The 26,513-nt window shown below is 47.4% G+C and overlaps 9 protein-coding genes across 9 annotated transcripts; 5 read left to right on the top strand and 4 right to left on the bottom strand.

Annotated features, from left to right (window-relative positions):
• Nucleotides 1-244: 244 nt before the first annotated feature.
• Nucleotides 245-3,034, top strand: I302_102428 (uncharacterized protein; the record flags this gene model as incomplete). Its single annotated transcript, XM_019187802.1, has 6 exons — nucleotides 245-306; nucleotides 354-435; nucleotides 518-640; nucleotides 708-1,706; nucleotides 1,757-1,915; nucleotides 1,994-3,034. The coding sequence occupies 6 exons, from the start codon at nucleotides 245-247 to the stop codon at nucleotides 3,032-3,034; spliced, it is 2,466 nt and encodes an 821-aa protein (XP_019050680.1).
• A 196-nt stretch (nucleotides 3,035-3,230) lies between these two features.
• On the bottom strand, nucleotides 3,231-4,379 carry I302_102427 (uncharacterized protein; the record flags this gene model as incomplete). The annotated part of the gene is made up of 2 exons (XM_019187801.1): nucleotides 3,231-3,932; nucleotides 4,050-4,379. The coding sequence occupies 2 exons, from the start codon at nucleotides 4,377-4,379 to the stop codon at nucleotides 3,231-3,233; spliced, it is 1,032 nt and encodes a 343-aa protein (XP_019050679.1).
• Nucleotides 4,380-4,720: 341 nt separating this feature from the next.
• I302_102426 (uncharacterized protein) lies at nucleotides 4,721-5,477 on the top strand (the record flags this gene model as incomplete). Its single annotated transcript, XM_019187800.1, has 4 exons — nucleotides 4,721-4,743; nucleotides 4,915-5,068; nucleotides 5,136-5,209; nucleotides 5,315-5,477. 4 exons carry the CDS (start codon nucleotides 4,721-4,723, stop codon nucleotides 5,475-5,477), a joined length of 414 nt encoding a protein of 137 aa, XP_019050678.1.
• A 244-nt stretch (nucleotides 5,478-5,721) lies between these two features.
• On the bottom strand, nucleotides 5,722-7,651 carry I302_102425 (uncharacterized protein; the record flags this gene model as incomplete). Its single annotated transcript, XM_019187798.2, has 5 exons — nucleotides 5,722-6,262; nucleotides 6,360-6,894; nucleotides 6,965-7,307; nucleotides 7,378-7,437; nucleotides 7,502-7,651. 5 exons carry the CDS (start codon nucleotides 7,649-7,651, stop codon nucleotides 5,722-5,724), a joined length of 1,629 nt encoding a protein of 542 aa, XP_019050676.2.
• Nucleotides 7,652-8,513: 862 nt separating this feature from the next.
• Nucleotides 8,514-8,909, bottom strand: I302_102424 (uncharacterized protein; the record flags this gene model as incomplete). Its single annotated transcript, XM_019187797.1, has 2 exons — nucleotides 8,514-8,690; nucleotides 8,778-8,909. The coding sequence occupies 2 exons, from the start codon at nucleotides 8,907-8,909 to the stop codon at nucleotides 8,514-8,516; spliced, it is 309 nt and encodes a 102-aa protein (XP_019050675.1).
• Nucleotides 8,910-10,109: 1,200 nt separating this feature from the next.
• Nucleotides 10,110-12,012, top strand: I302_102423 (uncharacterized protein; the record flags this gene model as incomplete). The annotated part of the gene is made up of 4 exons (XM_019187796.2): nucleotides 10,110-10,437; nucleotides 10,514-10,837; nucleotides 11,337-11,508; nucleotides 11,595-12,012. 4 exons carry the CDS (start codon nucleotides 10,110-10,112, stop codon nucleotides 12,010-12,012), a joined length of 1,242 nt encoding a protein of 413 aa, XP_019050674.2.
• Nucleotides 12,013-12,399: 387 nt separating this feature from the next.
• On the top strand, nucleotides 12,400-14,211 carry I302_102422 (uncharacterized protein; the record flags this gene model as incomplete). The annotated part of the gene is made up of 5 exons (XM_019187795.1): nucleotides 12,400-12,549; nucleotides 12,611-12,649; nucleotides 12,710-13,061; nucleotides 13,136-13,679; nucleotides 13,785-14,211. The coding sequence occupies 5 exons, from the start codon at nucleotides 12,400-12,402 to the stop codon at nucleotides 14,209-14,211; spliced, it is 1,512 nt and encodes a 503-aa protein (XP_019050673.1).
• A 346-nt stretch (nucleotides 14,212-14,557) lies between these two features.
• I302_102421 (uncharacterized protein) lies at nucleotides 14,558-15,611 on the top strand (the record flags this gene model as incomplete). Its single annotated transcript, XM_019187794.1, has 3 exons — nucleotides 14,558-14,692; nucleotides 14,761-14,845; nucleotides 14,899-15,611. The coding sequence occupies 3 exons, from the start codon at nucleotides 14,558-14,560 to the stop codon at nucleotides 15,609-15,611; spliced, it is 933 nt and encodes a 310-aa protein (XP_019050672.1).
• Nucleotides 15,612-16,278: 667 nt separating this feature from the next.
• On the bottom strand, nucleotides 16,279-25,746 carry I302_102420 (uncharacterized protein; the record flags this gene model as incomplete). The annotated part of the gene is made up of 9 exons (XM_019187793.1): nucleotides 16,279-16,499; nucleotides 16,576-16,677; nucleotides 16,744-16,834; nucleotides 16,903-18,466; nucleotides 18,619-20,505; nucleotides 20,559-21,462; nucleotides 21,535-23,332; nucleotides 23,384-24,572; nucleotides 24,665-25,746. The coding sequence occupies 9 exons, from the start codon at nucleotides 25,744-25,746 to the stop codon at nucleotides 16,279-16,281; spliced, it is 8,838 nt and encodes a 2,945-aa protein (XP_019050671.1).
• Nucleotides 25,747-26,513: the final 767 nt, after the last annotated feature.

The raw sequence follows: 26,513 nt of genomic DNA, 5'->3' as shown, positions 1-26,513 counted from the left end.
AGACCTATGAGTAGTCTTCTTCTTCTTATTCCTCTTCCTCTTCTTTCACTCACTCATCTTTGGTGAGCACGTCGCACGCACCCACTGAGCTTGTACTCTGAGCCCAGCTCTACCTCTCTAAGTAGCTTGTTCTTTACCTTCGACAAAATGAGCAGCCAGACTTGTAAGTTGCCATCGCCGTTCCTGGTGTACAAAGCTGATATGTTGAACCTCCCCACCGCTTACAGTCAAGCTTGACAAAGCTATGGTAACCGAACCGAGACTGATACCCGTATCAACCAAGATCAAGCCGAAATGGAGTACCATGTGAGTGTCTGTGGCTAGGACTTGGTAACTTAGCTGATCTGTAACAGCTCCGATGATATAACGTTGACGATTTACACCCTGCCTTACACGTCGATGGATATTCACCTTGTACACCGAGGAAAACCCATTGTACGTTTGGTTTACATAAGCCTTACAGTGATTTTTTATTTGAGACGAGACTATAGCTAATACATACCTTGTTATCTGGTAGGTCAAGCAGACATTCAGCCCACTCTCATCTTCTGGCTCCGCAATGCGCAGGATCACCTGCGGCTCGTCAAGTGCAGCTGTACGGTACGATTCGATCCAGACGCCAATGATATCCGGAATGAAGGTAAGGTTGGATCTTTTCCATTCTCTCATCTCACTTGAGCACCGTTAATGCTCACACCTGCGTTCAGATGCGAGAAACCTTTCAGCTTGCTTTCACTTCAGCAGAGGATTGTAGATCCTTTCTCCGAATGATGGATGGGTTCTTCAACATCGTCGAATCCACATCCAATACAACGCCCCAAAGCCAAGGCTTTTCAGAAGAACCGTCTCAGCTCCTGCTCTCGTCACCATCGAAAGCATCGACCATTCGCAGTTTCCCCTTCTCTTCCCCCACCAAATCAGTCAAAAGGCGAACTTCATCACAGTTGCAGTCTCAGCAGACGTCAATTACACAACAACGCTCAAGAACAAACACAAAAGCTAAAAAAGCTGTGGATCAGCCTCTGACCACATCAATCCCCTTAAGCACCAACGACTCTACAATGCAGAAAGAACGGGTAGGAACAGTGCAATTAGGCGAAGAGCTGACGCCATCTCCTCATGACGAAGCTACCGAAAGATTGAAGAGGGGCTTATTAGGGACTTTCAAACCCTCACCAACACCTCCTGAAGAAGCTCCTAATCGTATGAAACTGAAGTCTCCTTCATTACCACGCGACACGATTGTCCAATCGAAATCTCATCCGGCATACGAAGATAAAGGTGTTATGACTGCCGATGTTTGGGCCAATTCACAAGGACCTTTCCACTCTCAAGGTGGTACACGGTTTTCCCAAAACAGTGAAACCCAGCTATCGTCAAGCTTTTCGCGTAACATTCCATCTGCATCTCGGAATCATACTAAGACTACGGACACTACACCAGATCAACCTCTTATCTCCTTCTCTCAATCTCCACATAACAGCCAGGACCTGATCATTCAGCGCTCAATGTCGCAACCACGCCCAAACATCATATCTCCTTCAAACGCATTTACTTGGCAAGAGGGCTCTTCAGAACGCCTCCCAGAAGCAAGTCATCCTGTTATGTTGACACAAGGAGAGTCGGAAGCTGAAAGAGTGAGACGGGGCAAAAGGAAGAGATCTGAGCTGGAGGATGAGCTGGAAGAAGAGGAACAGGTCAGTCAAGTGAGTCATCCCAATCTAGGGAAAACATCGCTGACAACGGATATGAGTAGAACTCGCATTTGTCCGGACTAGCCCATCATACCTCCTCTTCCGATCATCACAGCGCACCTCCTCAATCTTTGTACCCAATAGGGATATACTATATGTCGTCATCGGATTTAGAGGAGTTTGTCTTTGGGGTGGTCTTAGAGCAAGGGTTCGAGCCTTTGGTGAGTGCATGCTATGTGGATCAAAACTTTTGCACGGTATAGGCATTGAAGGACGCTGAATACCCATAGGCATCGCAGCTCACCAGAATCGTACGTCTAATGGAAGCGCAACTTGAAGTCGTAAGCCAAACACAATCACAGCAAAGGCACCATACTGAAGATACCGCTTCTCCGCAACAAGGCGTTGTTACCAAGAACGAATCTCCTTATCAGCAGGAAGATACTGATCGATGTACCGGTCTCGATACTGATGCAGATTACCATGATTATCTTCATAATCCCTTCCACAATCCGCATTCACGATATGATGTTTATCCTTCGCGAGAACGCCATTCTCAAGCCTCGGGTCAATCCTCTAGCTCACATTACCATTCCGTACCGGACGAGTTTCACTCACAAAGTCAGACTCTCGCCTGTGCTTCACAGGGCTTACATCGTAGCTCACCCTGTACCGCTAAACAACAATCAAAATACTCACAAGGTGTTCAAGATCACTCGCAGATTGCGCAACATCGTTCAAACCATGTACCTGATAGCTCAAATCCGGATGAACAATCTCGAGTCCACTCACACCATTCCCAGGACCACTCGCCGATCCTTCAAGATCAATCACAACAACCACAACAACCTCTCAAACTTGGTGACTCTTCACACGGCAACCACTCCCAACCACCAGCTGGTCCATCACAAGCTGTCGATAATCCCCAATATACCCAACCGGGTAACTCGTATCCTGAATACGACTATGACCAAGAGGAATATTCGGTATTCCCACGACTACCAGGCAAGCAAAGTCTTGGGTTTCTACTCAACGAGACCGAAACTCAAATCCAGACCCAGGTTTCGGCGTTCAGTCCGACCCAGCCGTCGGCCTATAATCAGATGAATAATACTTACAGTTATGAAATGACGTATGATAAAACGAACAAGTTCGACGAAGAGGATGAGGAGATTGCTAACATCAGTAGGGAGTTTGATTGTGGAATACCACCGGGATCGGGCGTTGTTCAACGAGATGGCGGGAGCGAGGATGTAGGGGCAGAGAAGGAGTACGATTATGATAATGAGGTGGATGATGAAGATTTAGAGCTGGAGAAGGAAATTGAAGACGGTGTATGAGGGTGTGACCATGGAAGACAATAGCGGATGCGGTTGATTTTCGATGGTATATTTTAAGTCTATCATGGCAAGCTGTAATATAACAACGATATTTGAATTTTAGTGTCTACCCATATAATACATGCTTATGTGTGAATCTGAAATGTGCTATATAGACTATTATACTGTACAACCTAATCATGCACAAATATGTCTATTACCTACGATGTCGTGAGGATTCGTGATGTCTTGAAGAGTCGTTACGTCGTGAAGGGGACCTTGATCTTGATCGCGATCTATGCCTGGTACTACTGTGTCTTCCTTGGTCTCCTTTCTTGTCGCCGGATCTATACTCAATGCCTTCTCCCTCCTCTCCAGACGGATCAGTCGAGCTGACCTCCTTCCCTCTGCGCTCATCATCTCCTTTCCTCAACTTTGATCCCCTTCCATCCCTATCCCTTTCTTTACCTCGATCTGCATCTCTATGCCTATGCCCATCCTTATCTTTTGACTTCCTGTGTTTTTCTTCACCCCTCCACTTGAGCTTCCTCTCGCACCGTCCGCACAACCTAACTTTAACCAACGCCTCCTTCCTCTCGCCACTCTCAAGATACACAAAAGGCAATTCATAACTCCTAAGCGGTGGTATCTCCCTTACATCCCCCTCCTCCTCTCCCTCATCCCCACGATCTATCCTGCTAGACGGTGGATGGGTTGAACTAGCCGCATCGGGGTCTTTGAACCGTAGATTTGATATACTTATTTCTCTCCCTCGTTTCTCTTGGGATGGTATGGTACGCGGTTGGTGGTATTTGCATCGCAGCGAGGCACAGGTATCTTCGCCTGTACCGTTGATTACCTCTGGTGCGGTACGCCACCGGAGTGCGAATGCATGGGATTTATAGTGTTTCAGGTCGATCTGCGTTGTATCGTAGAGGTATCAGCTAACAAAGCTCGACGGAAAGACCATACCACCAAAGGTGGAGTGATAAAGTCATATATATATAGAGTAGGACGGAGAGCAAAGTGAACTTACCAAAGCAAACTCCTTAAACAACCTACTCTCATAAGCCCTCGCAACCCTCTCTTCCCAACTGACATTTTGTGGTTCCTCGTCATCCCTTATGAGTCTGTGATTCTCCTTTACAACATCCCAATCTGATTTCCTACTTTTCAGCTCGGCAGATACAAGGTCGGGATTGGCGCCATAATGAGATAGGTGGGCTGTATCTCTTTGAAAGGCCGATGAAACGTGGGAGTTGGGACGAAGACGCTTGTATACAGGTTCAGTGGATGAGGATGAAGAGGTAGGGAGGGAGGCAGAGGGTGGGCCTGAGATTAGTTGACCGGCTGATTTCCAGCTCATCGCATTGCGTTTCCACAGGTTCGGTCTGGTATGGATATTAACAGAGCCTGGTCAAGAGCGATAAAGGTATCTAGTGGATGTCTCGACCTATCATGCATAAATAGTTCACCATGAGAGTAATGTTCGATGCAGACAATGTTATGGGATTTACTTATATACGTTACCCATCTACAGGTAGTTGCCACCCACCTGCAGTCGAATTTGATCCCGTTGTGCTGTTCAGATTTTTTTGATTTTCCAGCTCCAACTGACAGAGAGAGAGAGGTTTTTACGATTTGTTGTTGTTACCTCCATTAGACTTGTCACTCTCAAAAGATAGTACAGATAGACCTGCTGACACAATGGGAAGACTCAGGAGATCAAGGTGAGTGGCTATCACTCTACAGTCAAGCTATCGGTACGATATTCATTCAAAAATTATATGCTGATCAACGCCATGCTCCGTTCTTCCTTTTTCCACTCGTCAATTTTCCTACCCCACCTATTGGAATGACCAACCTTCCTACGTCCTATAATGCCATCATACACGAAACAGAACACACCACGCCCGACGAGACGTCCACCGGCTAGCCCGAACGCGAGTCAGAGTCAAGGACCTAGACCAAATTGAGATTGATCTCCGACCTGGAAACAGGGCCAAATTGGAGAGACAGGAGATAGACGAGGATAAACCTGGATTGGGTCAGCATGTAAGCACGACGGTCTCAGCTAGGTGTTCATGCTCGGAGTTCTTCCAGCTGATGTGTCCATTGATAGTACTGCGTCGAATGTGCTAAATACTATGAAACCGATTTGGCGTTGAGGAACCATACCAAGTCCAAAGTACACAAGTAAGTCTATTGTTCCTGTATATTCAGTAGTCATGTCCGTCCTGATCATAACAGAAACATATCAACGAACAATGGACTAGTGTTGATGTCTCGTTCCCCTCCCAGACGTCGTTTGAAGGAGCTCCGAGATCCCGCTTACACACTCACCGAAGCTGAGAAAGCCGCTGGATTGGGACAAGATAATAGACAGAGGGGTGTTGAGGAGGTGGTCAAGAAGTTTGAAGGCATGAGCAACCAGGAAGGAGAGAAAAAGGAGGGCACTGCTTAGTCGGATATGGACTTGAATGTTCGGTATGTTCTATAGATTCTGTATTCATGTTGTATATTATGGATTCTGCTTTTTCATCATTCTCGAGCTGTCCCTCTATCTCGACCTCAACTCCACAAGGATTCGTCTCGCGCATTCTTGCACCGACTGTTCATTCTTATCAGTCCAAACCAAGCTCCATTCTCATCTTTATATAACACAAATGATATGATAATCTACATGATATATTGCAGTACAATTTAGCCTATTCTTTATCAACCGAATAACCCGTCAATTCAGATTTCTTCTTCTCCTCATACTCCTTCCTGAATTCTTCACGCATCTTTTCCCTCTCCTTCGCGTACTCCTCCCGAAACTTCTTTGAACTTTTCTCATTCCTGATCTTCCATTCCTCGGCCTCTCGTTCCGCTCTCTCCATCGACCATCCATATTCTTGCATAACCTTCTTCAACCCCTCATGCCCCTCATACCTCCTCATCATGTAAACCCTCCACTCCACATCTTGTCTAGGCGGATTAAAATCTGCTGGTATGTCTTCACCAAAAATCTCCCTGAAACCCCACTTCACATACATCGGATCGTAATTTCCTATCATTTCCAACCGGGTGTAGAGCTTACCACCCTTCACGCAATCTGCAAGGTCGGGTCGGCCGGCTCCCTCGTAATACTCTATCAGGAGTTTCTCCGCTTCTCGAAGTGAATTGTCCCCTAGACCAGTGTACGTAGAATCCTGGTTGAAGATCTTGGGTGTGCTGAATGCCTCCTCTTTTGTCGTCACATAGGCCCTATCATCCAAGTCCATTCTGCCATCAGCCACTGCACCGTAATTTGCCAATGACTGATCATTTCGGAGTCAGACGGGATTGGGATAATTCAACTTGCCATTCCCAATCCAACACAGCCACCACATTCCTCTCCTCATCTACCATCAAATGATCTTCCCGTTCATCCGCATGCTTCACAAAGACCTCTTTGATCTCCTTATCCAACACTTTCGATGCTTCCACCAATTCCCTCAACTCCAGATGCCACAGATAATCATCGATGATTTTCTCTTTGTACAACGCTCCTTTCGAGATATACTCGAGGGTAGCGTCTATATGAGCGAGGTAACGTTCTTTTTGTGTTTTGAATGGACCGAGGAAATATGGTGGATGGGGTTTCATGAATGTCATTCCTCCAACCCATGGATCGACCTCCACTTTCTCGTCACCCTCAGAACTAGGGAAGAGGCATCCGATCCTTGGTCTGGGAAGCGGAACGGGAAGGGTGGAGAGCTGGATCTGCATCTTGCCGTACTCTTCGACAAACTTTCGGATACCGTCTGCAGATAAGTCGAGGGGATTGAAGGGGTCTTTATCGAGTTTCAGGGGTTTACCTGGCATGAATTCGTATATGAAGTAGTTGAAGGGAAAACCTATGTCACCCTCGTTAGCTCAATCTTTGTGTTGCTGTTTCTGGTCAAGTGAGGATGGACATGGACATACGCTGAAGATCGGAGCTAAGATGTCTGGGTAACCATGCACCTGGAACAGGTATACCATTACCCCTCAGATAGTTCAGAGTGGTAACCTCGCTTGTGGTGACCGTATCGACAATCTCGGTCGGAGGGGGAGGTACATATGGTTGTCGTACTCTCAACAGACACTTGGTCTCGTCGTTCGCGAAGGTGATAAGGAAATGCACGTTGAGACCTGCGTACCATTTGGACTCTAAAAGCGTTTGAAGATCGGGTATGGTGAGTTTACATTCATAGCCTGGTCTAAGGCTGTGGATTTCTTTCTGAAGGTCAGATTGGTGGGCTGTGACTTGATCGATGACCTTCTGGAGCTATCGTATCAATGTTTGTCAGTTACCGTAAACCCTTCTACTCTGCAAGTGGTAAGGAAGATACACGTACATCCCTCTCTTTTCTGGCTTCCTTGACTTTGAGGAGCGCTTCCCTCCTCTCATCCCACCCCTATGGCATGATATGTATGATGAGCTTAGCATCAAGAACCACCAATACAATGAACAGTGCATACCAGTCTGGCCAACTTGACACACTCATGATTCTCTTCCGTGTCATGTTCGGCACACCATACGACACAGCAGAATTGACATCTGGCTTCCCAGCCAAGGACCGGAGTGGTACACTTGGGTGAGCTGCAGGGGTCTTCGATCAGTTCTGGCATTTTTGACTGTTGGGAGTTTGATCGTATCGTTCAATGGACTATTGGACGGGCTGGGTATATGCAGGACTGAGTCATGCTGGAAGTGGATAAGAGAGAAACAAAGTAAAGCATAATAAGCAGCACATCGTTCATGTCTGTCCTCGAGGTATCGTGGTATCGTGGTGTCGTGTTTTTCCTTCTGCTGTCCAGCTGTGTGTTTCTGATGCCCATAGCTTGTGTCGTGGTTACCATCAGATACACAGCCCACAGACTGTCCTTTGAAATTGATTTCTATGCTTCTTGTCGATACACAGCGACACATGGTCACCATCAACATCCTTCCGGTCGTCATGCATATGTACAAACTCACGGTCAGTCCAACAAGTGTGAAATGTGTATGCTGTTTCTCATAACTGAGTCGTTCTTCGACCTCAACTACTATAGTGAAAAGTCAGCGACAAGCAATATGCCGGAAATGATCGAATATCAGTGTGATCACCCAGAGTGTACCAACACCTTGCTCGGGTATCAGATCAAGTGTGGATTGTGCATGGGCGTTTGATGTGAGATTCATAACAAGGATGCAAATCATGAATGTCTTTCCGCACTCGGCAAGATCTCGTCTTTGGGATCTTTCGTAGTACAGCATACGTATCTTCTTTCCGGGAGTATCTTGAATCAAATACATCAGGTCATATCATTGCTTTCATATACACTACGAACCTATTCGACTTCAGCCGAATCAAACCCTCCCACCTCCAGATCAGCACCTCTATACGAGGGTGCATGGTATGTTTGTAGTAGAGCGTTGCGTCTGAGTCATCAACAAGGGCTCTCTCCAGCTCGAAGCTGTTAGGTACATGCATCAATCAAACTGCTCACTCTACTTTTGCCCAAAGGTCGCACCAGAAGATCTATTGTTATCTTTGTTGGTGTCGGTGGAAGTACTGGTGTTAGCGTCGGTTCCGCTGTTGGATGTGGAACCGGAAGTAATGTTGTTGGTGGACGGGACTTGATAGACCGCATGTACCGGGTCCGCGGTACCTCCGTCTGTTCGAGACTTAATCAGTTTACTAGATTAGCGATGTCTTCTCATGTTGAAACACGATAGTTGACCATGGGGGTCTGATCATGATAGACCACTCACGGAAATAGCAGTAGTCACCACCGCTTCTTGAGCCAACGATATTGAGACAGCTAGGACAAGCCCTGGATCACTTGTCAGCCCAATGTACCTATCAAGGATCGCGTGGACCAGTACACGAGGATGTACGAACATGATGAGTTTGTGGAACGACGATTGAATTATCTGAAGGTAGAATTGGTAGTAAATAACGAGGGGCTGAGTTTTGGATTGTAGTTGAAGATGAAGATGAAGAGATAAAGGTTACAATCGATCCAAGATGTAGCTGTTATATATGCGTGAGATGGATTGACGGGAGTTTACACTCTTCGTTGTAAGAGGAGACGTCTCCTGCGCTTCTCGATGCGTATGCGCAGTGCGGAGCTGAAAACGACTGAAAGTCGAGGCATCAAGAGTATATTCGGCACTGTACGGACAGAGGTCAAGAAACAAGCAAAGACTTGGCTTCAGCTTCTCGACCTCGACTCACCCACCCACACGGGTCATGATCTATCATCCAATAGCATTCTGTCCTAGTGCGCAGAATGGGTTTCTGCTGGCCATATATCGCAATCATTTCTAAACGTCCTAACTTCTGGCCGAATACCCGGTTGAAGACCGTATGCTGTGATTATGGACGCTGTAGGTACGCATCAGGCAAGATTTGACCGAGGATGCGGACAAAATCTTCCCACATCAACCATCATTGATCTTTGTCAAGGTGTGTGAGTGGGGCAAATGCCACACACTAATCCAGACACAACTAAAAGTGCCACCTTTCTTTGAATTGATGGATTGGTTGTTTGCGATCCGTGTCTGAGTTCTTAGCGCCATGCAAGGTTCGCTTGCATCAAAACTTCACTTGGTATTCGACTTTGACTGAACCTCATCATTCTGGAATACGATACTTCTCTTGATTCATTATCAATCCCCTCGCCACTCCCTGATCACCCATATTGTCCTCCGCTTGGAAGCTCGCTCAGTCCTCAATACGCCCGAACTGATCGAATATCCCTGCGAGGCAATCGATTGTCAAGCCAAAGTCTTACGGTGGGATGCAATTTGCTCTCTTTGTCATGTCGTCTGCTGCTCTGAGCATAACACACCAGAACATCATCCTTGTCAGAAAGCTAGAACCAAGGTAAATAGGATCGCCTCATCAGGAAGCCAGAGACATCGCTTGCTGATTAGGAAGTACAGGAAACCGTGGAATTGCGCATGGCAGCCATACGGGAAGTTCAAGCGGATACAGAACGGCACTATGTTAGTTGTATCATCTCCATAATTAGCATTTGAATGATCGCGATCAGCTTACATTGATGATCTGCATTCCAGCTCACCTCAATCATACATCAAATGCATAAATCTAAAGATCACACATTGGAAGATGTCAGACAACTTCGTCCTCTCAATCACTGCTCCCTCATCATACCCGATAATGTCGAAGCTCTTCAAGAGTGTAAATGGTATGCCGCCTACAATGTTCATTTTCTCTTGGACTTCGATGATGGTGTCAAATGGTTGATTAGAGTAAGACAAAATCAAGGTCATCAACTTCCATCCGACATCACTGGACCCGTCATACAAAGTGAGGTAGCTACTCTCAAAGTACTTCGAGATAATGGGATGTCGGTGCCTGGGGCATACTTGCCAAGGTATATGAGGGAGACGGGGCAGAAAAATGGTATGATCATGTTCTCCGATTTCACTCCGTTTACACAGTCAATCCTTATTGATGTATTTGATCATCAACTTCATAGAGACTACACTGGATTACTTCTTTCTCACCTTCATGGACGGTACACCCATGGAAGTTCCAAGAAGTGGCTACATGGGTGAGATCACTTTGCCTGAAGACCAACTTCAACGCTTCATCAATGAGTACTCAAAAATTCAAATACAGCTTCGAAATCTCAAGTTACCTTTTAAGAAGATTGGGTGTATATACCCCCAAACAAATGGTGATGTGGAAGTTGGACCGATTGTATCTAGAGGATGCTTCATGAACCCTCATCCACCTCACTTCATGGGCCCTTTCAGAACTCTTAAAGATATGTATCTCAGTAAGATCGATTCAGCACTACGTTTTATCGCTATTGTATGGTACGAAAAGTTTGGCACGATTTCCGTTTTTGCCACCATAGCTGCCTCTTTTGTCAGTGGTATTATAAACTGCCCATACAATGAAATATGCATGAAATCTGCATGAATCGGTAGAGGACAGCTGAGGGCTCCAGCAGTAGGTGTCTCGCTCATTTGGAAGCACTTGTAGCGATGCCAACAGGCGCAAATCACATCGCCTCATGTTAACAACCGGAATGAACTGAGTTTGACGCACCAAATTCGAAGTGGCACTGCTTGGTCTCAATGTATCCCGCCATTGATTCCGTGCATGCATGATCTGAGGCTCTAAACATTGATAGTGTTGTTGTACAGGTCCCACTGCTCAGTCACAGCTGAAAATACCAATCTCTTGCATATGAGGCATAGCAGAAAATCTCGGTACAAAGAGGACTCTCTATGGTGGCAAAATGGAAATCGTGCCAAACTTTTCGTACCATACAAATATTAACGCACTACAAGGCCGAAATCCTGTTGATGCATATCTATGGCATCTAGAATTGAGGGAATTAGTATCAAGCTGTACGGAGCTGGCTAAGGTACCCGATGAGCTATTTATCAAGCATGATGACAAGAAGGGTGATGAGATGATGGTCGATCTGGAAGGGAATGTAACTGGGATAATCGATTGGGAGTGGAGAGTTCTCTCACACATCTCTGAAAGTATCTGTATTCGCGTTCTGAGTGTAAGTTTGATCTGGCATGTATGCTATCTTTCAGGGCATATGTCACTACCAAGAAGGATGCGTTCTCCACCCCTTGGCTGTTCAATCGAAGCTTCAAGTACGTCCGAGAAGGTCTCAACTCACTCACCCATCCCGAAGAACTTCTTGTCAAGCAGTACGAGAACCTTGGGTATCCCAACCTGGCGGACTGTGTTCGCAAAGGTAGACTATACCTCCGTCTGGATAGGATCGGGTACTACGATTCGGCTTACAAAAAGTCGGGGTTTAGGGAAGTTTTCCAGGGTGACATCCCTTCGGATTTCGATCCTCCAGAGAATGATGTGGATTGGAGGATATATATGATGAGAAAATACAGAAACACGGAAGGGTTAGGGGAGGTTTTGCAAAAGTTCGGCTGGAGTATTGAGAGAGCCGAGGAGGAAGCCAAGCAGTTTCATGAAAGAGCTTTGTAAAACCTAACGTATGATGAAGGAAAGCTTTTGTTATATCTCCCTATACCATGATGCAACATACAATGCCTTCTACCTTCTGTACGGCGCCAGAGGATCGAGCCCGAAGAAGGGTTCGTTGAAGATTGGGTCAAAAAAGGATAGTTCGAGACCGGCCGGAACATGTGTGTGTGTGTGGTTCCTTCACCAAGCTTTGATCGTCGTCAAGATGTCGTTCCGTACCATCAATAAAGCGGTCCATGCTGTTGTTTACGAAGTAACCACAGTGTTTTGAGCTAGTTTTGCCCGTAGTCATTAAGTTTCTATGATATCCTCTATCAGTCTGAATTTCTTAAAAAATTACACTTTCATTCTGCTGTCACCTCTGTAATCACACTTGGCCTATCCACAATGCCTGAGCTGATAGAATATCCATGCGGTATATCGTCTTGTCCCAATAAGAACCTCGGCTTTTACGCGATATGTGATGATTGCCATCAAGTACGATGTATCGAGCACAACAACGCTGAGTATCATATATGTAAGAACAAGAAGTCTCCGGTGAGTAATCATATCCTTCGGTGGCAATAGAGCCATACAGTAGCTGATGGTGAGGACGTAGGGGAGAAAAGAGATATACAACAACGCTAAGAGAGATTACGTGCGTATTCAACTTCTAAACATAACCATTGATATTCAAGTGCTTATGGCTTGAGAATAGTTCCAGACGGTGTTGAATGATGTGACGAAACATCAACAGCATTTCCTCAATGAGATCAACATCCTTCGACCAGACCACCATCCTACCCTCGTTATCCCTCCCTCCGTCGACTCACTCCTTGACGATGGCACACGGGGCGGGTTCAACCTTCATTTCAAAATCACCTTCGATGTTGGTGTCAAGTGGCTTCTTCGAGTCAGACAGAGTAGAGGACATCGACCTCCTCCCGAACTCGCCGATGCAGTCATCCAAAGTGAAGTTGCAACTTTGAACGTACTCAAATCTCAAGGTATACCTTTTCCAAAAGCGTTCTTACCGCTTCACCTCACCAATGTCTCCGAAAGGAAAGATGGTCAGTCTCTCCAGACCTTCATGATCTTCGTGCTGTATAATAGCTTTGTATTGAGTCAATTACTGTTTCGCTAGAGTCTTCTGCGGTACCACCTCTCGATTACTTCTACTACGAATCCATGTCAGGTACACCCATGAACGTACCTCGATCAGGATACATCGGGAAGATCGAACTCCCCAAAGATCAGCTCAGGCATTTCATCGAAGAATTTGCCAAAGTTCAAATTTCCTTATCTAACCTCAAACTCCCATACAAGCATATCGGATGCATCTACCCTTCGAAAGATGGTTATGGAACTTCAACTACGACGGGACCTACTGTAGCTCGAGGATGCTTCATGAACCCCACTCCGCCATACCTTCTTGGTCCATTTGTAAATCAGAAGGAGAGATACCTCGCTCATATCGATGCTGCCCTTCGCTACATATCGGTGAATGCGCTTCAAGGCTCGGGTATAGATGAGTACCTCTGGCACTTGGAATTGAGGGAATTGGTCACCGCCTCGAAGATATTGGGAGAAGATCCGGGTCAGTTGTATGTGAAGCATGATGATGAGAAGGGAGATCATTTGATGGTGGATGATGGAGGGAAGGTGGTGGGTATACTGGATTGGGAATGGTGAGCACCATCTTGGAGAGATCATCTACCTTTTCCCTTAATACGCCATTCACACGAGAGCTCCACCACTACAAGATGTATACTGATCATCGTTGATTCGCTAAGGGCATACGTGACCACCAAAGCCGAAGCTTTCTCCACCCCATACATCTTCAACCGTACCGGCGAATACATCTTCCTCGGTTCCAACGAAATGACAGAGGATGAGAAATCCCTGATTGAGACGTACGTCAGATTGGGTCGAGAGGACTTGGCAGATTGCGTGAGGAATGGGAGACTGTATACTCGACTTCAGAGAATAGGTCAATATGATAAGGCGTATAAGAAGTCTGGATTCAGGGAGGTGTTCGATGTCATACCTTCGGACTTTGATCCGCCTAAGACGGATGCGGACTGGACGGTGTATATGATAAGGAGATATGCACATGACGTAGGGCTTCAAGGGTATATGGCGAAGTATGAATGGAGTCTTGAGAGAGCGGAGAAGGAAGCGATGGAATGGCATGAGAAGAATGATAAGAAGGAGAAGTGATCATGCAGTATTGTATTGTACAGTACAATGAATTTGCCATGTCTTTTTCATGGTTATAAATCTATATGTGTTGCATATGTGCTGTTATGCAGATCTGTTTCAACCTGCACACAACATGATCCCCCCGGATGATGATGACGACAGTGTACGGGACAGCACGCACTGAGCTAAATGTGACTTGCAACACAACAACGATTTGTTACATCAAATTGTAACTTCTCAAGTTTCGTATATATACTATCATTGATATCCCCCTTCACTTGTAACACTGTGATAACCAGTAACATTCATCAATAGTACTGAGACTACCCTAAAACCCAAAACCACTCTGTTCAACCTCGCCAACATGCTCACCTGGCCTTGCGACCATCCAGGATGTACCTCCCGAACTATGCTTAAACAGGGGGAATGTATGTCATGTGGTAAACATTTGTGCGGAGATCACTTTTCGGACACAGAACATCAATGTCTCGGCTATGATGTAGGTCTCTCAGAATCCCCCCATCAGCGAAATGGGAAGGTGATATTGAAGCTTTATTTCTGCAATAGTCTGATGAAGGGGATATAGCACAATGGGAGATTGACCAAGCTGACGTGAGTACGTCGACAATTGCGGATGTCCCGTTTGGCAATGGTGGGTCATAGAATTCATATGAAGAGATGTCGCATCAGGTACTGATCGCTTAGTACAATATAGGGCATATGTAACCACCAAGGCTGAGGGTTTCGCTGCTCCCCCGCTGCTTTACGAATGCATCAACCATTTCATCGGTGGGAACATCATGACGAATGAGGAGGAATTCCTCACCGAATGTTACAAGAAGCATGGGAGGCCAGATCTAGCGGACTGCGTGGAGAATGGAAGGATCTACCAGAGATTGAGCCTCATAGGTCAATGGAATAGCGCATTTCGAAAGATAGGCTTCAGGGAGATATTCGAGCCTGATCTCCCTGCTGATTTCGATCCTCCGGTGGATGAGGTTGATTGGAGAGTGTACATGATGGAGAGGTACAAAGATCACCGAGGATTACAGGAGCTCATGAAGAAGATTGACTGGAGCATCGGAAGAGCTAAAGAAGAGGCGGAGAAGTGGCATCAAGAACAGGAGGAGAAAGAGCGTAGAAATGAAGCGGAGAAAGAGGAACAGTACAGAGTTCAGGGTATTGACGAAGGCGACGGAGGGCAGACAGAGGAGGTTGAAAATAATGCTGCATCAGATGATACGATCACCTCAGGAGATGTTGCGGGTGAAGACAGTATGGAGAAGGAATTGGAAAAGGTAAATATCGAAGAATCGAGGAAGGAAGCTACGAAAGTGGAAGACAAAGGTAATGGTGTAAAGGAAGATGCCGATGAAGAAGAGAAGGAAAAAGCAGAAGGGTATAGTGGTGCTACCTAGTGTGGACATGACACTACCGCTGTGCATATGGTATGTGCTGTTCTCTTACCATCAGGCTATGCGTTCGCTCACGGATTGACGATTTTCAGGAAATCAGCCTATCATATATACTGTCATCATCTATACTGTACATTCTTTCACCACACCCACCACCTATCGTGAAAAGTCAGAGCGATCAGAATTATCATATCCGTTGATAACAAGGGTCAAGTCAAATCGACTAATCATGTCTGGGCTATAGCGATGATTCTAGTACCTCTAGTCCTACGAGCTTGTCCAGTGCTCCTGTCAAATTCGCTATATCTTTACATGTACATACAGTACGGTAATGAGTGAATCCCCCTTCACCGTTGTTCAGTAATCACCCTCGCCTCGATGGTTACCGGCGTGATATACAGTAAATGACGGATGCATGCATACTATGTAGATAAAGAGAAACAACAACGTTACCACGTACTGTACTATACCCATACTGCAATGTAAAAATACAAATGACTATCTCGATGGACCCGTCAAACCAGATTATTATAACGGACAAGAAAAGAATTCAAGAGACACGTAACGGAACGTAATTTACAAGTATCAAACAAGCAAGGAAACTATATATACACATGAGAACACATCATCGTTGAGAATATCCGATCTAGGTAGTAGCTGAGGTAGGCGGTTAAGAAGGAGTTTGTATAGGTAATGAATTAGAATGAGAGGAGGGTTCCGAGCTTGTATTGGTATTGGTGGTTCCTCCACCGCCCGAACTAAGGATAAATCCTAATTTACCTAGACACTTGATCAAGTCTGCTTTGGACACTGGTTTATTGAGCACCGCAGAGAACAACGTCCCTTCTTCGGTGACTACTTGATGTTGCTCGTATGAGGTCGCAGCGATGACTAGACATTCACTCATTGATCAGTATATCGAAGACATGAAGCGAAGCAGTGAGGAAGAACCGATGGGTACACTTACTAGGGGTATTTTGATTATGATTGTTCGTTGATCTGATCATACGAGCAACTTGTTCACCATTCACAACGGGCATGTGGATATCGCAAATGATGACGTCGAAGCCTAGTTCACAGCATGTTGTCAATACAAGTTACCCTGAAGGCAGAAGTAGTGCATCCGATGACTCACGAATACTACCCATCGTAGCAGCCAGAGCACCAGGCCCATCATCCACGCAAATACATCGACATCCCATCCTCGTAAGTAGAGTTTCGAGGATCTGCCACATGACGTTATCACCATCAGCATTTTCGTTCCAGGGACGACATAGCTCAATCCCACACTCACCTTCTGCGAGATCGGATTATCTTCAGCAACCAACACATCCAGTCCTCTATCCGTCAATCCACTTCCAAACGAATGAACCACCCCCTCAGGACTATCAAGCGGTATGATCCCAGGCACGTTCGCCCCAGACTCGGCATTCAGCGATACCTGTCTTCGCTGTCTCCACAGTTCCGCACTTGCACTTCCTGCACTTGACCCCGATCCAGCTCTGACTCTTATGGGCGTAGAATTCCTTCTATTCAAATCATTGTGCAGATCATCCGACAGCTTCACTCGATCCAAGGCATTGAGCTCGGAGGGTCGTCTAACATGTTGAGGAGCAGGCATCATACCAGGAGTCTGAGGCATGTTGCTCGTTCGGGAAGGGGTGGACGCAGCAGACGAAGTGGAGGTTGTAGGTGATGGGGGAAGATTAACATCCGATGTTTTTCTCTTCGATCTATTCTGTAATTTGATAGACAAACTTCTAGGTCGTCTAACATTGACCGGGGCGGGACCTTCTAATGTCTGTCCTATCGGAGCCATGGAATCAGACCTCATCTTCCTAATCACATCATCGTTGGCTTGTTTGAGACTCGGTAGGTTCTTGTACGTGAAAGTACCGAAATCATCTTGTTCTGCAATATCGTCAATGACCGCACCCATATCTTCAGCTGCTTTGGGCGACAGGAGTGGCGGACCAGGCTTGATGCCAGGCGCTTGTTTCAGCACCTGCGGCACTGCGTTATCATCGTCGTGGAATGTGTGTGCTGCACCTCTAGAGTCGAAATAGTCGGTTGATTCAGGATCGGTAACTTCCGGTACGAAACTTGCTTCGGCTGTTGCAATGGTGTTCCAGTCGATACCACTGAAGAACGGATGCTTCTTTACTTCTTCCGCACCTTTCGCACCCAGTCTCTTCTGAACATCGGTGCACATCAATCTATCCATCAAGTCCCTAGCTTCAGGTGAGATCTCGATCTCATCATCGTGCCAGTCGATTCGACGAGAAACCACATTGTCGAATACCTTTTCGGGTGTCTCAGCGTGGAAAGGGGGTATACCATATATGAATTCGTATAGAACCACACCTAGTGCCCACCAATCGACGGCAGCATCGTCCTGACCTATACCTAGGATACTTTCCGGTGCGAGATAATCTGGAGTACCGACGAACCGAGCTTGTTCTCTACCACTACCAGACGAAGTATCGCCTAATTTGTTGGCTACAGACATCTGTCGGATATGTTTGGGTATAACACCAGCAGACTCAGATCCACTCGATTCGTCGGCCGAAGCTGTTTCTTGGATCTGTTGAGCAAAGTATGATTGACTGAGATGAGACATTGGTTGCGCATTGAGAAGTTCAGGTGAGATCATGGGAGAATCGTTGGAAGATGAATTCGAGACGGTTCGAGAATAGGAGGGACGTGTTCTCGATGAGCCTCGCAAGGAAGTACCTCTAAGATAGGCAGGTCGTGGTCCACCAACCTGACGGTTCAGCAAACCGATTCGCGATAAACCGAAATCAGTCAATTTGAGATGACCTCGAGCGTCAATCAAGAGATTATCGGGTTTGATATCACTAGGATGGGTATCAGCGTTAGATCGGCACAGAACACTTCAGAGTGCCGGAGGAGGGAGGGTTGAGGCTGCGATGAGGATTGGAAAGGAGAATGAGGTGGGCTCGGGTTGAGAATGAGGTATAGTCAAAGGAAAAGAGAAACATGGACTCACCGATGAACGATATTCCTAGCATGCAAATACTCCAACCCCAGCACCACCTCGGCCGTATAATTTCTCGCCCAATCTTCGCTCAACCCTCCAAGGGTCTTGACAAGCGTCGCGCAATCACCGCCATTCAAATACTCCATGACGAGGTACAGATACTCTTTCGACTGGAAAGAGAAGAAAAGCCTGACCACATAGGGCGAGCTAGCCTGATTCATCAGGATGGTTCGTTCAGCTTTGACATTTGTAATTTGATTCTTGGCGATCATATCTGATTTCTTCAACGCTTTGATCGCGAAATAATCGCCCGTAGCTACTTTCTTGGCTAGGTAGACGGAACCGAAAGCACCTCGAGAGATAGGTTTTATAATTTCGAAATCCTTGATTGAAGGCTGAGCAGCACGTGATTGCAGAGCAGCAGAAGGGATTCGAGGGGATAATGGACCGGCATCACCACGGAAATGTTTGGACGTGGACACTCGTCTATGATGGCCGTGTTTATCGTGAGGTACTAGAAGAGGTGAGTTGGTCTTAGAGCTGGGTCTGCTAGATGGTTGGGCTGGTTGAGGAGGTGGAGGGTGAGAAGGAATGTATATGGGTGATGGCGCGGGTACCGAAGCAGGAGTAGAAGCTGCACGATTGAAAGCTGGTGGAATCGGCGTATGTATATGAGCCGGGGTCTGAGCGGAAGTATGCACAGCAGGTGTAGGCGCAGTAATAGTGATAGCACCGGAATGATCACCATATCCACTGGGCTGTCTGTGCGGATGACCTTGAGTAATAGGTAATCTAGCTTGAGGAGCGATCTTCCTGGGACCAGGAGGGGAAGTCTCAGGATTATCGTTGGCATTTCCAGTTGCCGTCGGTGAGATCTGAGCTTCGGTAGGGGATAAAATACCATCTCCAGCTCCATCAGACCCACTCTCGGACTGACTACTATCATCTCGTTCCGCCAACATCTGATTGACTTTATCTTCCCATTCGTGCCTTGTTTTCTCAGAATACCTAATCGTACTTTGCATTCTAGCGATAGCCTTCTGTTTCCTCCTGAGTTGGTCTTCCACATGGGTGAATAGCAGATTGAGCGCTCGATCACTAGTGTGAGGTCTTTGCCATCGAGTAATCCTCTGGAGTTTTTCCTCCGATTCTCGAGAGAGGTATCGCTGAACAGTGAATGGTAGATCCGCTTCGTCTTCCTGCACCGAAGGGGTTTCGATATGTCTAGCGACATTAAGGATACTGATGGCATCCTGCAGGTGTTCATGGGCGACTTTTCGTATCTCCACACCTTGGGGCATCTGCGGCGAAGCACCTTCATCGTTGGTGATAATCGAATCGGGCAGCGTATAAAACAAGACACCTTGATATTGCGCAGGTTGATTTGGTTGTGCAGTATCGATATCCGTGTTGAGCTTGACTACGGTTTGCTGAAGATCGTGTAAACAGTCATTACATTCAATAATTTCGGCTTCGAGTCGATGAACAGCATCACAAGTTTCGTTGTGCTTCTCGAAGAACCAAGTGACGATTTCTCTCTCGCAGATTCTACACAGAATACCTTCTGTAGATATGATACCATCTCGAGGGAAAGCAGCATCGGTGATAGCTTCCACTTGAGTCGCTGGAACGGGTTTCAACACCCACATGGTGTGGGAAGGCTCATTATACTCCCGCATGAGCATACCAACACCTTCAAGTTCGATGTACACAGGTCCGGGTTGTCGTTTGTCCGTTTCATTGTCTTCGTACTCGTGAACTTCGAATCGGAATCTGAGCTGTACCGTGTTATTGTCGTCTTCCACAAGCGTTTGGGTAGCCTCAGAGAAGACAGAGGCATCACCTGGAGCAAGAAGATCGGCGATGGGTTTGCCAAGAACGTCTTCTGGTTCTTGCCTGAAGCCATATATCAGTAAAGACCTGAATATGCCATAATTCAAACCACTCACCCAACAACCTCCATTATAGCATCATTGACATATTCGATCTGCTCTCCTTGCAAACTCAACTCCATCACTATATTCACACTCTTCGCGTGTTCCGCTAGGAATTTCAGATCTTCCACAGCTTGAGCTTTTGGTGTACCAGCAGACGGCCCCATAGCCGTCTTGGCGGTGTATGGTCCGGACGACGTAGGGGAAGGTACATCCAGACTGATCGCCGAAGCAGGTCTATCCGGAATTTGGGTCGGCGCAAGAGCAGGTGAATACCTCGAATCTCCCAAGGCAGCTTTGAACTCTTGATCAAACCTCGGTTCCTCTCTCGAAGGCTTCATGACGAACATCAAAGGCTCATTCTCATCATCTTCATCGAAATTCCAGAATCCCTTCTCCGCTTCCCACCAATCCAACACTCTGGAGAGATTCGCAACAGCCATGAGGATGTCGACGTACCAATCTCTTCCTGGCCAGTCGTCGTGTCTATCCCACTTAGATCCAACAGTCTGGAGCTTCTGGATGATCTCCGTACAAAGCGAAGGACGAGTGACCAATGCGTTGACACTTGAATCAAGAGCTTCAGTGGCGAGAACAATGAGGTCTTGTAGAGCAGTCAAGAAAAGCAAATCGTCGTCTGCTTCGTCCAGCTGGTTTTGAGCTACTATGCGCGCGGTAGGAGGCATAGGTGATCTGGAGCGAGAAGTCGATCTGGAACTGGTATTTGACTGAGTTCGATCAAGACCAAGAGACATATTTCGACTTGCTCGTCCAGGCTGATAGTTCCGTGGTACAGCACTTGATCGTCGTCGTGATGTCACCCGACTTGGACTGGCAGGTAACATGGATAATCTCTTTGTTGGACTGAGAGCGGCATGAGAAATGGAAGGACGTCTGCTCGGTCCTCGAGATGACGATACTATGTACTATGTTAGCGCAACCGTCCTTTGAATGCGGAGCCAATCCTTTGACGAGAAAGGGGGTAACTAACCTGCTCGAGACCTATTGCCTTCGCTCTCCATTCGCTCACCCGTATCACTTTCTGTTTCCGTATCTATCAGAGGGGAGTCATTCATGTTCAATGCCTCGAAGTAGTCCACCGGGATCTCTTCGGTCCTATCCTCCTCCTCCCTTTGTCTTTCAACGAAGCGGGTGATGGCCTCAATGGTCTTCCTAAGCGTCATATCACAAATGTCCTTCGCAGCGGTCAACCTGTGCTTAACGTGTTTTCTCACTGATGCGACGGTGATGTCAGCACCAGGAGCGACTGGTCGGTTCTCGTCGCTTCCTCGCCGTTCTTGACCTAAGGCGTATACGGGGGAAGGCGTTTGATCCCACCTTGGTACACCTGGTGTAAGACCTGGACCGAGAGATTGACCAAACGAAGATGACCGAGAAGTAGCTTGACTTGGTCTATCGAATGGACTCTTGCCAAGTGGTACCATCCTGGGTTGACTGAGTGAAGTGCTGGAATCACTATGGGAGCTGGGTTGACTAAGCACATTCGATTCAAGGTCCAAACGAAGGTTGGGTTGACGTCGCCGAGCCTCAAGTGAACCGCTACCACGACTCGGGGGGAAAGAGGTTTCTTCAGGCACGGTAGAAGGGTGACGCATAGGCATGTGAGGGAGAGATGGAGGCATCGTAGTCTCTTCGGACGATTGCCGAGATAGATGTGCGATATCGGCCGAAGTGGATCCCACGATACTAGCGGTTTCGTGCGCGTCGTGATGCATCATGCGAGGTCGCAGTTCAGCATGAGACACCACAGGTCGAAGGGACAGTGAAGAGTCTCGTCTAGCTTCGGGTGCAAGTAGAGCTGCTTGAGGATGATGTAGGGTTGGAACCTCGCTTGGTCTTCGAGAGCTTGGTTCTGACGGTATTCGATTTTGCACATGATGGCCTAACGTGCTGGGTCGGTAAGAGTGATGATGCTCACTCTCTGGGGCAAAATTGCTCTTGACTGCGTTCCACCATCCCTCCATCTTTGAGACCAAGTTTTTCTTCTTCTTCTGTCCAGCCCCAGAGGAAGAGCTGTCAGTTTTGGCGGAACTTCCGGACGACTGTCGTTGCCGATCAAAGAGGTTCGCTCGTTTTGATATTGGGGATAGTTTAGGATCAACCAACGATAAAGTGGATCGAATCGAGAGACTTCTTCTTCGTAATGAGCCAGATACAGAAGGTGGGGGACCGAGGTCATCACGGGAAGTAGTAGGAGTGAGAGCGATCGCGCTGGATGTATCGTAATTGGGTTGAGGGGTTATATCGAGGTCTTGAGACATGCGATTGGGTTCTTCAGGTATAGGTGCAGTGACCAAAGGCATAACAGGACTTTCCGCGACGAAGCTCGCTCGTTTCGCTACTTCAGCTTCTGCTCGGATTTTTGCTTCTTTATACCGTTTATAGCAATCCATCCAATCTATCCATTCTATCCCTCCAACGGTACTAGCACTAGACTGTCTTTCCATGTTATTGCTCATGTCCATCCCAGCAGGAGCGGCAGAGAATCTTGAAGGTCCAGCATTGGAATGCACCGGTGCAGGTCCAGTAGAACGGTCGTAAAGCTTGAGTCCGGGTGACTCAACCGGTATAGATACTGCTCTTGTCAGCTCATGCATTGAAGCAGGGATGGGAGGGAGATCTTCTCCAGGGGAAGATGCAGCAGAAGGGGAGGAGTCGATATCGCCCCATTGAGCTTGACGGAGCGTCCGTGGAGCCGCAAGCATTGCAGGCGCACCTGTACTGGTTGAACGATTGAAAGCGGGTGGTAAAAGTCCCTCACCGTGGGTCTGCTAAAGCAAATCAGCCTTTTTACCGTGACGCAGAAGGTCTATACTCACCTGACCTCCCGCACTTGTCGGTCTCCATCTCTGCAACTTCGCCTGTCTACTCTGCATGATCATACTGGCATGACTCGCTGCATCTCCCAGACCAGGAAACCCGGCCAAGTCCATTGCGATGCCTTGGCCAGTAGTCGATCTTGTTCTGCTCGATCCAGCTCCAATAGGTCCACCAGGTGTAACTGTACCAGTGGTTCCTTCAGGCACAATAAAAGCTGTTTCGGGTGGCATACTGAGACCCAAACCATATGAAGACGTTTTGGGTGCTGTCGTGGGTGAGGGTTCTTCGGTTTCAGGTGCAGAAGGAAGGGACGTTAGCGATTCAGCAGGGTCAGGACTCATGTTTGCCATGGCTGATTTCAACGAAGATTCATGTAGCGAAGTGCGGTAACGATGATGTCGAGCGGAAAATGCAAAGCCTTCAGTAGCTGCGCCAGCTGGATCAGCAGGTAGTGAAGGGCGTGGCCGAGGTTGTGTGGGGAGGAGAGGCTTCTTGAATGCAGGTGGGGGAGCGAGACTGGCTCCGGAAGCAGTTCGAGTCGAAGGGCCGACGGCAGACGTTGGCGCCGTGCTAGGTATGCTCTTCTCGATGGTCGGTGATAGGCTTCGCATACCTGCAGGAGTTGCAGGAACGGAAGAAGCAGGTCGACCTTTGCCTAGCTCGGCGAGTGAGGCAGAAGCTGGTTTCAATGCTGGAGGTGGCATGGAAGTAAAAGCGGCAAGCTCTCTAGCAGAAGGTACAGGAGGATTGGTAGGTCTAAATGAGGGTGAGGTTCCTACTGGAGACGGATTTGGTGTGGGAACAGACGCTGTCGATGCTCCAGATGGTGGACTAGCGGTCTGGACAGGCGGTGGCGTAGGTGCACTACCCGTTCCCTTGATTAGCTCCGCTGCTAATCGCACGCTTGTGGGTACACGATTCAGCCTTATTGCACCGCCGGTGGATGATGTCGAGGTAGGCGCGGTAGAGCTTTCGCTTGTGACACTGTTTGGTGGACTGAATCCGACTGAATTATCGGACGAGGAGGTCCATGGAGATGGCAAAGGGTTGAGAGGGGAGACCATTGAAGCTGATCCGGAAAGACTCGTCATCGCACCAGACGGCCTTCCAGTACTAAGAATTGGCATCTTGCGGATATCCAGGCCAGTGGGATTAAGGAATTCTGACTGGCGACGTTGTCTCGAGGGACTATCAGGGATATATACTTTAGCGTGAACTTTGTAAATAAGTGGTGACAGACATTATCCCTTTGATTGAGGGACGATGGTCGACTAACTCACCTGGACAAGCCAACCGGGGCTGTTCTTTCTCTGTCTCTCCTTGGACTTGACGTGCTCAAAACATCCTTTGCCTTCCCTTTGTCCTTGAGGGAGCCACTGCCACTGCCAAATGACGATCCTGAAGTGGAAGTCGTCTCCCAATTGGCGCCCCATCCAAGACCGAGCACATTTCCTTCCTTTGATCCTTCGATACCGGCGGATGAGGGGATGGCAATCGAGCGGCGACGAGGCGATGACTCGGGGCCGAAGTCGGGACTACCAAAGTTGAGGGGACTGGTATTTGGTAGCGTGACTCCTAAACCCACAGAGCTTCCACTACTTTCACTCCTCTCTCTGGATGATACCGATCTTGCGTCGTCGTTCTGCGGACGCGTGAGAGTTTCGAATCGGCGAGAAGCGGGATGAGTGGGTGATTCCTTTTTATATGTGGTCGGAGGTGATTGCTTGGAAGCGGGTAAAGGAAGATTCCCTGTCAATGCTGATCCACTGGCGGATCTTTTACTTTTCATGAGAAGCGACGTAGGGGTAACGACCTGAGGACGAGTGGACGTGGATGGACTTTCCGGCCGAGATGAGCTTGCTTGAGCTGAAGATGAGGAAGATGGACTGGCAGGTCGGCTTGTGGGCAGAACTGGGCTGGCAGTGCGAGGTCGAGGGAACTGATCAAGAGATCGTTTTGGGGTACCGCTTCCAGTGGATCCTTGCTGACTTGGTCTACGTGGTCGAACATCCTTTTCATCCTCTGAACCGGAATGAGATGAGTTGGAGGAAGTGTCTGAATTGGATGGAACTGTTATCGCTTGGGCGAGCGGCGAGGGAAATGACGGCGTAGCAGCGAAACCTCCAGGGTGTTTCCTATGCTGCGGAAGTGGAGTCGGTGTGGGTGATAAGATGGAAGGTCCAGGTATCTGAAGTGAGGGCGGGACATTAGGTGATGAGCTCGTTGAAGGTGATCCGCTGGGTCTTACCGCCGGGCTGGATGATTCTGCTGATAGTGTTGGTGAATTACGGGGAGAAGGTGAATGATTAGGAGAAGTATTACGGTTGTCGTCGTCCTCGAAGTAAAAGACGCCACCGGACATCTTCACAGAAGTATCTGGTGATACCGTCAGCTCAAGCTGTGGTGAGGTTGAAGTGATGAATGAATCTCACTTGATGTGTATGACTGCTTCTAATTTCCCCCCGTACCATGAACTACTTTCGATACCAATGAGACCAGTGATGACACCCCTAAGTCCCACTCATCAACGACGGAGATTTCTTCGACTTGGTGTGTTAAGGGGTATAAGCTCTCTATCTGACTGTCGTTGAACCCCTGTTCACCCTCCTTTTGGTCAAATGTACAAGCAATCCGACTACTTCCGACTTTGTTGATATTGTTTTTCAGAGGATATCGAATGGATGTGGCTGAAGGGAGACAAGGAGTGAGTTATAGTGATCCCAATTGGATGAGGTATCTCCACAGCTTGAATGGATATATGGTAAATCTCTAAAGCTTATCAAGCAGTGTTGGAGCTAGTGTTGTTATGAAACGAGGGATATCTGGATGCGAGAGGATAGAATGGAATGGAACGAGGTCAAGGATGTGAAAAGACTGTATTGATGACGAGAGGAAGGAGAAGGAGTTAGCCATGAGTTGATCATCACTTATATGAAATCAATGGGAGAGTTGAAACACAGGGTTTTTTCGGATGTGGACGACGAGGAAGAGCTACGCTACTCACATTGGGGATCAAACCCTCTGATTGTCCATCTACTCCAAGCATGCATCCGCAATCATACTTTGTTGATGGTTATTTGCTGGTCCGATATGAGGGATATGTATTGAATGGTATATGATGTAGTTGAT

The sequence above is a fragment of the Kwoniella bestiolae genome, chromosome 1 (genome assembly GCF_000512585.2).
Source record: "Kwoniella bestiolae CBS 10118 chromosome 1, complete sequence".
Taxonomy (NCBI): Eukaryota; Fungi; Basidiomycota; class Tremellomycetes; order Tremellales; family Cryptococcaceae; genus Kwoniella; species Kwoniella bestiolae.
This window is presented reverse-complemented; position numbering and strand designations above follow the sequence as displayed.